General features: G+C 28.4%; 1 protein-coding gene across 1 annotated transcript; it reads right to left on the minus strand.

Moving 5' to 3' along the window:
* Positions 1-259: 259 nt before the first annotated feature.
* Positions 260-12,518, minus strand: LOC114929479 (uncharacterized). Its single transcript, XM_029301034.2, has 15 exons — positions 12,434-12,518; positions 11,353-11,482; positions 8,400-8,515; positions 7,579-7,669; positions 7,360-7,501; positions 7,046-7,288; positions 6,721-6,965; positions 6,498-6,623; positions 6,278-6,368; positions 5,237-6,188; positions 4,250-4,693; positions 3,613-3,744; positions 2,789-2,974; positions 2,543-2,688; positions 260-2,426 (listed from the first exon to the last, which is right to left on the minus strand). Exons 2-15 carry the CDS (start codon positions 11,413-11,415, stop codon positions 2,314-2,316), a joined length of 3,090 nt encoding a protein of 1,029 aa, XP_029156867.2. The 5' UTR covers positions 11,416-11,482; positions 12,434-12,518; the 3' UTR covers positions 260-2,313.
* Between the last annotated feature and the right edge of the window lie 945 nt (positions 12,519-13,463).

A 13,463-nucleotide genomic window follows, 5' to 3' on the forward strand; every position in this document is an offset into this window, starting at 1 on the left:
AATTGCATATATATATATATATATATATATATACACATATATGGATTAATATAAAAAAGCAAGTAAGAAAAATGGGCTTTCTGTAAACTTTGACTTTCATTAACTTATTAATCCGTTTTTTTTATTTATGTATATATGAATTAATGTAAGAATGATTTATTTATTATCGTAATTTATGATTCATTCTTTGCTTTAATGTTTAGAATTGTGTCCGAGGAAAGGATAAGATATGATGTGAATTAATTAATAATAAACATAATTATATAATATACATGATTTTTAATATATCTAAATTGACGATAATAATTGTACATATACATATTCAAGTTTATTAAAAAATAATTGTAACAAAAACTCTGTTTATACAAAACAAGAAGTTATAATGGCAAAACAAAACGTGGAAAGATGTAGTTTATGACATTTGAAAAAAGTATATACGCGCGCGTATATAATCTTTTATTAATTCCACTCTATCGATGGGAATCATTAGATGATTTACCAATCACTTATGATTACATCAATTAATGCCTAACTGCATTATACACTGCCTCTCTTTTTAAGTCTATGAAAAAAGTGTAACTGGTTTTTATTTTAAGACTTTTCTTGATGAACACGTTTATTTTTTGCTTTACTTTTGTTTGTGTGTAAATTTTGCGCAACTATTTTTTGCGCGCACGCTCTCTTGCTTGCCATCATAACTCTATTTTGTATTTTGTACATAAAGCATTGTTTCTTTCTCAATTCTATTTATCTTTATAGCAGTAAAGATTTTTGTTTTCTTTTTTAAGATAAAGATTACTTTATTTATTGAATCGCTTTATAAAAATAAAAAAAAATAAGAAGTTTAATAAAGTTTTAAATATGGCATAATTCTATTTAATTAATCAAAGCATAAATTTGTATGTGTTCATTATAATATAAATTGGATAATTTTATATAAATAAATGTGTGTGTGTGTGTGTGTGTGTGCGCGTGCGCGCGCGCGCTGGTATTGATTAATTAAATACGATTTTATGCCATATTAAAAATTAATTTAAAACAGATTTTTTTCGATAAAAATTAAACAATTTAATAATATGCTCTTAAAAAAATTTGAATTTTGAGATAAACAGAATTTTTTATTAATAACTACCTTTTAATTAATTTATATACAATTATTGTCAATATATAATAGATAGATATTAAAAGATAATTAAAGATAAATATTAAAAATCATGTATATTATATGTATATATGTACAATTATAACTGATTAATTCACATTTCTTATCCTTTCTTTGTAAATAAACTTCATTTTTTATCGAAAAAATCTGTCTTTAATCAATATATTAATCAATATATTAATCAATATTTTAAAATAATTAAGTTCTAAATATATAAACCTACATTTTATAGTATAAGAATTCTGTCGCCAAATCTATTACAAACTTAGATGCATACAATTAAATCCATTGTCTAATTCTCCTCTTTATTACCATTTAATTGAATAAAAAATCCTATCACGATTGGACAAATGATAAATTTGAGCTCTAATATACACACTGATATTTCGATTAATTTTAAATTACAAAAAGGAAATAAAAGAGATGAAAAAATAGATATTTAAATATACGGCAATGCGATATCTCACTTAAAATAATCACAAAATATATAACTGTGAAATAAACAATAAATAATGTTTCCACAAAAGTCAAAAAATTAATAAAAACCGATTAAAATGTTGTAAATATTCTTATAAGGATATTAGCATTGCTGCGAGCTCAAATTAAATATGTTTTTTCTTGAAAGAAATTCATTATTTCTCGATACTTTTGTGAGTCTGAAAAATATAATATATCACTACATCAAGGCAAATATTGCCTTTTACCATATCATTATATTTGCTAGGAACGTGCGGACACTAGTTCAAGTCGATATAATCAAAGGAAACTGATTTATATTGCTTTCGGAAAATTGAATAAGATTCGGAGAAAAGTCGATGCAACAAAGATTCCACGAATATTAAACTATTCGTGTGTTATTCGTGTATTAAAAGATCCGAATCAATTATCTCTTCAATAGTTCATAGATCAATAGTTTTTATTTTCAATTATCTCTTAACCGGCACAAAAATTTTAAATACTTGCATACTTGTAACACTTGCTATTTCTTATGGTAAAGGAACAGCAACAAAATGCACTGTTTTCTGTATGTCTCTGTATCATGTATGCATTTGTATAAATAAAAATGCCTCTTTTCTTTCGATATATTTCAATAATAACATTTATATACTATCATTTAAGTTATAATTTATAACTATTAGATAGTACATACGTCAAACTTTTCTTTTACGCAATTTAGCTTTTGCTTCCTCCAAAAGAAAATCGAAAGTATTTTCTTCATTTATTGGAGACGATTTGCTAATGGGTGACCTACTCACCGTATCATCTATAAAAAAAAGTATATTCGTTATATAATTTATCATACAATTTCTAAATTGAAGATGATAAAACATATAATAAAGTGTGCATTATATATGTATATATGCATTTTTTTCTTCTTACCAAGATCTGAATATTTGTTTTTGCAAAATGCTCTACGGCCACCAAAGCTTAAATCATAGGTAGGTAAAGAGGGATTATCATTGCCATGCTCTATAGCTGCATATGCATCGTCTTTATATTTAAAAGTAACGAAACCGTAATTATCGCTGAAATAAATATTTAATATATAATAAAATAGAAAACACATTATAAATTCAAGGAAGATATTATCTTAAAAAAATAATAAAGCAATTAATAAATACATACCCATGCTCACGTAAATGTATACTGACATTTACAACAGGTCCAAATTTCTCAAATCTTTTCTGCAAATCTGCATTGGTAGTATTTTCATCTAAACGTCCCACATATATCACTCTTCGTTCTTCCACTTGCCTTTGTTTTTCTCTATTGCACCAATTGTAGGATTTATAATAAGAGCGTACAGGTGATCTAACAACAAATTACAAGAGTCTTTAGTCAAAGATAAAAGATGTCTTTAATCATTTTCTTAGTTATTGCTAGTGCTAGGCTACAGTAATATTTCATTTTGATTATTCATTAATATCCCATATTATTTTCACTGAATCATACATTTAAATCGAAACAATTACTAGTTAAATAAAATTTTTAAAAATTACATTCTATTTGTACGTTTACATTTTCAATAGTCTAATTCAGAGAGAGATACTAACAAAGGAAAATTAAAGAACCTTTTTCAAAAATAAATCGTATTTTTCAAATAAATTTAAAAATAAACTTTTTAATTATTTAGTAATGTTTCTAATCAAGTATGATTATTTTTCAATGATAAAAGTACTCGTAAATAACAAACTGAGTAAATGCGTAATTTGAATGTGGATTTAAATTTGGAAAAAAATCTCATCATTATTTGCGATTCGTACGAGTACTTATTCTTCAGAATTTCTGCTTCTTTGACGTGTTGCCGAGTATGCCAGATTATATATAGCAAGACTTTATAAGTTCTGAATAATATCCAAATTACTGCTGACAATTGTCCCATTGCCCCAACTATTCTAAATCTTTGTTTGTAAATCTATAAAAATCATCTCGAAAAATATATTTTTTACCTCCAATTTTTGTAACGATGACTACCGTAGGAATGCCTTTTATATCTATCATAACTTTTTTCGCGATCGCTGCTGCTTTTCCTCTGATGATTAGACCATCTACTTCTTCCGTAATTCGAATAGGAGGAAGACCTATAATAACATTCATTTGAGAATTTTATGTATTATTACTAAAACTTCTGATCTGAAATTTAACTTATAAAGATTTCCCTTACTTTAATTTTAATAAGAAATTGCCGAATTTGATAAATCAGATATCGAAGAATCTTCTCTTAATTAAATATAAAAGCAATAATACTTTTTAAAAGTAAAAAACAAATTTTTTTGTTAATTAATTATTAATATAATTATAATTTTATTAAACTTTAGAAAAGCAAATAAATAATAAATTTAATTTTTTAGCTAATTTTTCACGGAAAAACTATTTTAAAAGAAATGTTACTTAAATTTTTTTTAATTATTTTCACTTTAAAAGCAATATTAATCATATTCGTTAGAGTATTTGTCATTAAAATTAAAACGTATATGTGGAAAATTGTGTAAACTGATCGAAGTATGTAGTACAGTTTTTAGACAGTTTTCATTCTATAATCAATTACATAAATTAATCTGTAATATTAATTTCTTTTCTCTTTACCTTGAACAGCTAGAATATTCCGATCTGGATCTAGATGATCTAGAACGCGAGCTAGAGTATCTTGATCTTGTAGATGTCGTATATGAACGTGAATGAGACGAGCAACTACTGGTCGAGCTGACAGAACTGCGTCGACGGGATCGGATTCTTCGTCGACGGCTGCATCTGCAAGATCTACTTCTGCTTCTGCTTCTACAGTGATTTTTCCTTTTGCTTATACTTCGACTTCTATTTCTACTACAACTCTTGCTTCTGCTTCTACTACTACTGTTGCTATTCCGACTTCTGCTTCTGTCTCCATTCCTGCTTCTGCTCCTGCTGCTCCTACTAATTTCACTGTTGTTTCTCTTTTTGCTTTTACTTTTTGATCTGGACCGACTTGATCTCCTATAGAATCTATCCTTTTTGTAGGATCTTTGTTTTATGTCTTTCATATTTTCCTCTCTGTAATGTGATATTACATAAATTATGATAAGCAGAGTAAGTAGAAGTTTGTAAGTTTCACAAATTTTTTTTAGATGCCAGAAAAAAAGAAATATACATAAAATTAACCAATTTTCTAGTCTTTTCCAAAATGCACATGCAGTTTATTGTTGCATACATCTAATACAAAAATTTGTTTTATAGTTTAATTAAGACAATTGATTTTTAATCAGATCTTTAATCTAAATTTTAACAGATATTTCAAACATTTCTTGTCATAAATAAATTCTAATAAATAGCTTCTAATAAATTTTCTAACAATAATAATGATAAATATATTAATATCACAGCTTTAACATAAAATAATTTTTTTAACACAAACAAAATTAGTCACTTCTCGTAATCTTTTTAAATTGATTTGTCAACAATTTCTAATTTCTAATCTGGTCTCAAAATTATATCGTGACTTTCAATTTGGAAGCCGACATTCAGCATTAAAAAACTACAGGAAATGACAAATCCTCTTTTTTATTAAAAATTGTGTAATAGATTTTAATATATTACCTCGTATCATTTTTCTTTGCAGTATCTACCAATGATCTTCCAGAAAATTCAAATACAGTTTCATATGTCTGTATTCCTACATCGCACATAAGTGGTTTTAATTTGTTTTTTTCTTCGTCTATATCTGACTTGGGTTTGAAGATTGATTTAAGAACAATTTCCCTCTCACACCAAATTGGGTTCTCAGGATCATTTTTAATTGGTTCTGTCGTAGTCGAAGCATGATGAACATACTCTAACATTTTAGGCTGTATCGGAGAATTTGTTCTGCTATTGTCACTACGATTTTGATCCCTTCTATTTCGATATTCTGCCAAATTCAATTTTTTACGGAACGGTGGTTTCTTCATTTGGTCGTCTGAAGGTAAATCTTTAATATCTTGTAAAATTATATTCTCCACCTTATTATTCAAACTGTTTGTAGCAGTAGTCACTGTAGTTTCGTCAGAGTTACTTTTTAAAAACGATGATTGTGATTTGTTTAGTGATTGTGATGCGTTTGGTGGTGGTTTCTTCAATACAGAAATCATCTGCGTTTTAGAATTCGCTTGTAAAGTATTCTTAGGATCATTTCGTAAGATACTTTTAGCTAAAGCTGAGTGAATTATATATACAGAAGAATCTGTATTAGAAGATTTGTTTGGAATTATTACATTATTCTTAGGTAATTTAATAGCTAATGAATCCTTTAAGAGATGAGATTGTTCTACACAAATCTTCTGTTGATAGTCCTTGTGACCTTTTTCGAATCTATTTTCGTTGATTTTATCCGTTTCTTTATCAGTTTGTAATGAAGTACAAACTGCTAGTTTACTTGTATCATATATATCAGTTACTTCCACACTGTCTTTCTTCAAATTGCTATTGTTATGACATTTTACAATTTTGTCATTACATTTTAGCATTTTTTTATTCTGGTTTAATTTTAATACAGATGTATCTTTCGTAAATTCTGCAAAAATTAAATAAATGTATTGTTTTTATTCATTAAAATAGTCTCTCTCTTCACTATTACTATTGTCTATCCATCATTGTACTTACTACTGCTATCACAGCTTTTAGTAGCAGAGCCAATACAATAATCATGATCCAATTGTACTAAATTATCATCTATCTTAGCATCACTTGTTACCTAAAAAAGCATTATAATTAATGGATTGTTTATTCATTAAAAAAGTTGCAACAAACAATTGTTATCCAAATTACATGCTAAATGTATAATATTGCACCACAGTGTAATAATATTAATTGTAAAACTTACTTGCTTTAAAACTTTATTATGAGAAAACGTGGCTCCAACCTCTTGTGTATTATTACTATTACGGCTTTTATTCTGTACATTTGGCATAGCGGGTATTATTGCAATAGCTCTTTTACGTCCTGAGGCCTAAAATTTAACAATCAGAATAAAAAAATTGTTAAACTTGTTTGCATATTATCACAATAGACTATTTACTATTTATATTTATAAAGTAAATAATGACCTTTATCCTATCAATTACTTCTTTTGAGACATAATCTGACGTACGCTTATGTTGATTAGAAATTTGGGAAGGAAGCTTCTCTAATACTTGATTTTGGTATTTCTGAGTCATCTGTTGCATTGTGTTCGGCTTCATGGCGGGTAGAAAATCATTTTTGATGGTCGACTTATTACGCGGCTTCTTACGCGGATTTTCAGAGGCTTCAAATTTTTCTAACAAACTCTTTATATTACGAGCTTGTAATACTAGTAAAAAATAATTCTTAATAAATTATTCGTTTTCAGTAAATTTTATGTATCTGTATGAATTATTATAATTCTCATACCTGGTTTTTCATCTGATATAGTTTCGACATCTATACAATTCTCTTGGTCCTCTTGCTTATCTTTTATATTTTCGTTTGTTTTCTTTTCTCTTTTCCTTGCACTCTTATTTGCACTCTCTTTTTCAAGCTCATGTGTTTCTTGATATAATCCAAGAAAAAGATCATTAATTATTTCTTTCTTTTCAGTTTTAATCCCATGTCTATATGTATTCATGTTAAAGGTACTTTCTTCTTCAAAATTAACTGTAAAAGATGCATTTTACATAAAAAAAAAAAATAAGAAAAGAAATATACAACAATTACTGATAACAAACCGATTCTTTGTCTGTCTTCTTCTAATTTTAATTCAGGTTCTAGATTTTTTACTTCTTGTAAGAAATTTTCAGTCTCTCCATATTGTAATAGATCATATTGTAAATTCATATTTCTAACATTTCTGTATTCTAAATTTGCTGTCTAAAAATAAGAAAAAAATTGCATAATTTTAAATATAATTTAAAATATATTGATTGTAAAGAAAAAAATTTGCATACCTTATAATTGTGATCTTCTGTGAGAAGCATTGCACAATTTTCAGTCTGCTGTGGAACTGCACTATTTGTGGCAGATACATCTATATCCGTACTGTAAATAATTAAATACATTTATATTACATATCCATCACAGTATAAAATATGTACATTGTTTTATTTTTTAAATAAAAAATACTAATTTATTTTAAATCAAATCCAATTATCTCACTAAAGACATTTTTCTAAATAAAATTTTAAATAAAAATCACTTTATTTCGAGAGCAATATATGTAGTTTTAATTACTTTTATTATATCTTGTTTTCTATTAAAATTACGATATCTTGCGTTTTAAATGGAATTATACAACTTTTTTAACATATATCAGTTTTTTCTCATTTTGAAATATTTTGAAATATTTTGTAAAATATTCATTCTGTTTCATTAAAATATTGGAAGAAATTTTTACAAACTAATTAATACAACGAAGTGAGAATTTTATTCTTACACAAATGCAACCTTTATTTAATGTAATTAAGTAATTATATATCATAAACTATTCATTTTGTAAAGTGTTATTTTTCATATTAATACTCAATGTTATTAAATTAATACTTTTATGTACAAAATTATTACGAAAATATTAATATATATATATATAACAAAAATCATATAATTCCAGTTAAAAAAGCTGATTTTTTCGAGCAAAATACGTTTTATTTTTATAAGATTTATCTTTTTTATGAAAAATGTCTCGTTTATTAAACAATTAATAGTTAAAATAAATTGATCCGTTACATAACATTATACATTATATATTTTTAAATAAGAATAGTGTACTTACTTTTGTTCATTGTCGTTCCAAATGGAATTCAAAGTAATAGGCTGAGATGTGTCTACATCATAATCATTTTCAATAATATTTTTAAAGTCTTCATTATCAAATCTTTCCATAAAAGTCTGTAAATAAATTTTGTATAGTATAAAAAGTATTTACTATTGTATTTTACTATTTGTGATTTTATTTTTACTATATATTTTCAAAATGAATATCAGCCTTATTACTTAATTTAACAATTTTTATTTTATTAAAGTAATAATGCTAGCATTTGTTTAGTTATACTTTATTTTTATTTAAATTAAACTGTATATAAAATTTATTTTGTTTCTTTTTCTTAACTGCAATCATTGATTGTGCATTCAATAGAAAGAATAAGTTTACAACTATTGATATCTATCCGAATTTATATATATGACTGTGCATAAAGAAAAATGCTTTCTTTTTTATTTTATTCTAAATTACTCTTGTCTATACAAGAAACGCAGCATGTCGCATCTTTTATATTTTTTATGACAAATTTATGTATAAAACGTAACGGGATATTTATATAAATTATGTATTAGATAAATGTTTATAAAGTTTTTTTGCTGAATACATCTGCAAGAATTTTTTAATTCTATTTTGAAACACATTTTTAGCAAAATTGTCTAATTTTTGGCAATACTATGTTTCAAATTATCTCATAAATATCCTATTTTATGTTATAATTAAAACATTTATTACTTTATATCAAAATCAATTAAGTTTTTCGAGTAAATAATTATTACTAAATAAAATTATTGTAAATAATAAAAAATATATAATTAATTAAAAGCAGAGAAACTTATATATATTTATATACTTTTTATTTTCAATCACTCGCAATAACTTTAATACACACTAAAATCTAACTAGCAATAAAAAATTAAAAGACACCGTAGTGTTATGACTTGCGTCAAATCACGCGTATCACAACAAAGTAGAGCATGCATCTATACGCAAGTTGCAAAGCTATTATACAAGTACTTTAGATTACTGAATTTTAGTAACAATTGGAGATTGATTTAGTTTTTAATAAGCTTAATCAATAACTTGATTCTCAATTTAAAAAACTATTATCTTTATTATTATAGCTTTACACGTATTATGTGAACACGGAGATATTCCATAAAACATTAAAATATACTTGTGTATATACAATTATGTATATACATTTATATATAATATATTGTATATTCTACAGATATACATCCTTGATACAATATACAATATGTAAAGAATTTGAATATAATATAATTAGAGTAATGTACAGGAGAAGATCAAAAGTACTTAAATATATATATATATATATATATTGTACATATGATTAGTACAATCTAATCTATATACATATGTCCAGCACATGGTACACGTTCAGATATCCATCAAACGTCTATTTCTAAACCTATGACCATTTCACAAAGGACCTGCCTTAGTGTCTATGTATATATGAATGGGATCCTTTTTGAACCAAAAGTCATTCATTTCAAATGGAACAATGGATGTCTATCTAGAATAAACAAATGATGGATAACCGAATGCAAAGTACGACAGGCAAAATGTTTTCTTTTAAAAAACGACTTCTAATTGTAAGAAGTATCCAACTGTGCAATAAATATGTTAGCTTAGCCCTCCCCCGAATTTCTTTGTCTTCTGTTAGAAGTTGTATTTTTTACCATTTTTAGAAAGTTTCGAGAAAAATTGTATGACTAAAACGTAAATGAGTGATGATTCTCTGAATGCATCTACATGCCTTTGGAGAGAGCACGCGTTATATTGCTTCCATAATATAAAATATCAATCGATGTTACTTCTCAATTGTATCATCTTTATTGATATATTATATATTAAGTGTGTTTCAAATAAATTTTTATTAGGAAATATATCTTGTATATTCTATAATTATATTTAAGATGCAAATATATAAGCAAAATAAACAATTATATTGCATTTCATGAATAAAACATTTAATTTTAAATTAAAAAAATTTAATCTGAAATTGAAATATAATATGAAAGAACTAAATTTTATAGAATACATACATGATTTATTTTTATTGTTGGTTCAATTGTTTGATATTATTTTTGTAGAAAGAAAATATATTTAACAAATGAATATATTAAAATAATATATTTTTGTACAATTTTGTGAACGGATGGATTTTATTATCTTTGTCAAACAAAGATAAAATTTTTCTGTGTTCTTTTTATCTTTATTAGACAAAGTAAATTTTCTCAATCTTAATCTTCAAACAGTGAAACTTTTCTCTTTTCTATTATAGTTTTGCTTTTTTCCCTCACAGCATGATACAATATATATCTAAAGAATGTGAATTGTAAATATAACCGGAATATTTCTTTTTATTCTTTTTATCTTCTTTTTATTTATTTTTTTTATTTTTGATTTTTATTACCGCGTAATTTTATAAACGCATATTATTCTATCCATGTGCATTCTTTATCTCTATAATCGCGAGTGTAAATGTAATTTTGTTAATTTTCTATCATACATAAGAACTACTTTTTCAATACAATAAAAAAACATAAATATTTTTTATTAAAATTATATTACAATATGTGTGTGTGTGTGTGTGTGTTTTCATATAAATCCAATTTTTATTCAACATATGAAATGAATGAAATAAATAAATCCCTTTTCTTTTTGAGATGATGTTATTTAAAACATATATAGAGACAAATAAAGTAAAATAATTTAATACTTCTTCTAAAAGATATATGCCATAGCGTCCTTTGTAAAATCGTAATGCTAGTTAAGAAAAGCTATTCGTAGTTCTTGATAATAGGATAAAACGAACTATCATAATGTTAAAATGATTTGTTCGTCATCGCTTTAAAAATAAAATATTGAAATAGATGAAATATCATCTCGAATTGAGAAGTAGACGGTAAAAAATGAATCAACGGCTTGAAAATCTTACCTCGTGCTCGAATGAATTGTAGTTATAATCGTAGTCGTTTAAGAATTGTAATTCCGTTTCCATGGCACACACACAATATTCAGATTGGAGCTTCGTCACTGAGCGATGTATCCGCGATACAAATAACACACTAAAAGAGAAACATTCGTTAACAATCTGGTCGGTATACGGTGAAAGAGATTCGGGCACGTTTCGAATCACGCGTTCGTTTTAGGTTATGTGCAACGTAGGATGTAAGCGTGACGCGAGAGAACACACGTGTTCGGCTTAAACCGATCGACACTATCGACAGTGAACGTCGGACGCACTTTGGCAACGGACACGCGTACAGGGATGGCCAAAGTACGCGTCGATGTTGCGTATTTTACAATATAAACGCGTGCACGTTGCGCTAAACTCGTCGCGCCAACGGGTCACCGTTTCGTGCCAGAGCGAACCAGCTGTGGGAACAAGAGCGGCGATACCGTTATATCCCCGGCGATACATATCAATGCCGAATGACACACGACACACACTTGCGGCCCTTACAAAATTTCATGTCAAAAACTCGCTACATAATTTCGACATATATACATATATATGTACACGCGCGATATGTAAGTAACGAACGCGAGGACTCCACATGCAAGGAGAACGTATGTGTATGCTCTGCGTGCACGCGCGCTTGCGTCGTGTATATATGTATATGCATATAGCAAGTGAAAGGGGGAGAGAAAGAAAAGCCGGCGTTTATCCACGTCGCGCGTCCAAATGCCACGCCTCCAGAAATCAACGGCGGTATTTCACCAAAATTAGAGCAGCGATTCGATGTCGCGGAATGGTACAAATGGATCATCGTTTACCGTTTCACTCGGCACGTCGCTTAACGTCGCTTAACGTCGTTTAGCAGCGTGTATAATGCGGCCGAGAGGAGCAAGCCTGTCGAACGGATAACCGGCAGCCCTCGGCTTCCCACGTATAATTTAGCACGGGCACTGCGATATAAATAACGTTCGTTCGCGTAACGCGACGCGCTAGCACCAATATTTCGTAAATAATAGCGAGAACACTATCTCTTTTCCTCCAATTACTTTGCACACACATGTGAATCGCAACCGGCGAGAGTACACGTGATAACCACGTTTGCGAAGACTCATCCAGAGAATCCACGCGCACCAACGCACAGCCCGCACGTATCTGACGCGGTTACCTCCAACACACATTTATACCGTACGCTCCGAGCGCTGCGCATGCGCGCAGTGCTGGATACCTCGTCGCTCGTCGCCCATGCCCTAAATCCACATTTGGTCCCGTTGTTGCGTTCAAATTCAATTCTAACAATTTTACACTTTCTCTTCATTATTTTTACATATTATTATTTTGCAAATTGGGATTTTGTTTTTCAATTTTTGTAAAACTTTAAGGCCCTGTGCACAATAGGAAAAATATTAAATATTAAACCGAAGAGGGAGAGAGAGAGAGAGATCTTGTGCACGGCCTAAGACCGCAAAGGTCGAGATGGTAGGGAAAGGTGCGGGTGCTCCGATCCCTTTGCACGTCACCTCAGGGATGAAGAGAGGTGAACTAATAACCCGGCTCTCTCTTTGAAGCGCGGGTGTTGGACAGAGGTTCGCTCCTCGAGGAATGAGACTGGAAACGATTCAGGCTACGGATGTAATGCGAGAAAAGTTGCGTGTGAACAATATCCCGTAAACGGTCAAGAACTATAGACAGGTTTTAGCGTTTGGTATGCAGTCCTGGCCTTCGAATCAGGACCAAGTCCCTCAAAGCCCGCAGGCTGACTCTCCCTGAGGAGCCGGTCGCAGTACAGTGCGGTCATATCCTGTCTTAAAAAAAAAAAATGCGAAAGTAGGGCACGCATTTGACCTTCGCTAGGATCGGTCCTGCCTGTACCCTATTGTTCTTGAACTGTAGGATTTTCTTCTCTACGCAAGCGCAGTAAGACAAAGAAGTCTAACAATTAACAATAAATGCGATTCAGACTTTAATCAGTAGCATATATATTTTCCTGAAATTAATATATATTAGAGAAAGAGAGAGATTTGTACAAGGGAATAAAACTGTTACAAAAATGATATAAAACTTTTTATAAATTGAAAAATATAATTTTT

Source organism: Nylanderia fulva, unplaced genomic scaffold (genome assembly GCF_048542155.1).
Source record: "Nylanderia fulva isolate GAGA-0341 unplaced genomic scaffold, ASM4854215v1 Scaffold23, whole genome shotgun sequence".
NCBI lineage: Eukaryota > Metazoa > Arthropoda > Insecta > Hymenoptera > Formicidae > Nylanderia > Nylanderia fulva.

Bases quoted from the DNA above. Each gene is read 5' to 3' on its own strand.
- LOC114929479 (XM_029301034.2), bottom strand. From the start codon at position 11,415: ATGGAAACGGAATTACAATTCTTAAACGACTACGATTATAACTACAAT. The intron at 6,189-6,277 runs GTAAGTACAATG...TAATTTTTGCAG, and splicing joins TAAAAGCTGTGATAGCAGTA to AATTTACGAAAGATACATCT. The intron at 3,745-4,249 runs GTAAAGAGAAAA...ATGTTATTATAG, and splicing joins GAATATTCTAGCTGTTCAAG to GTCTTCCTCCTATTCGAATT.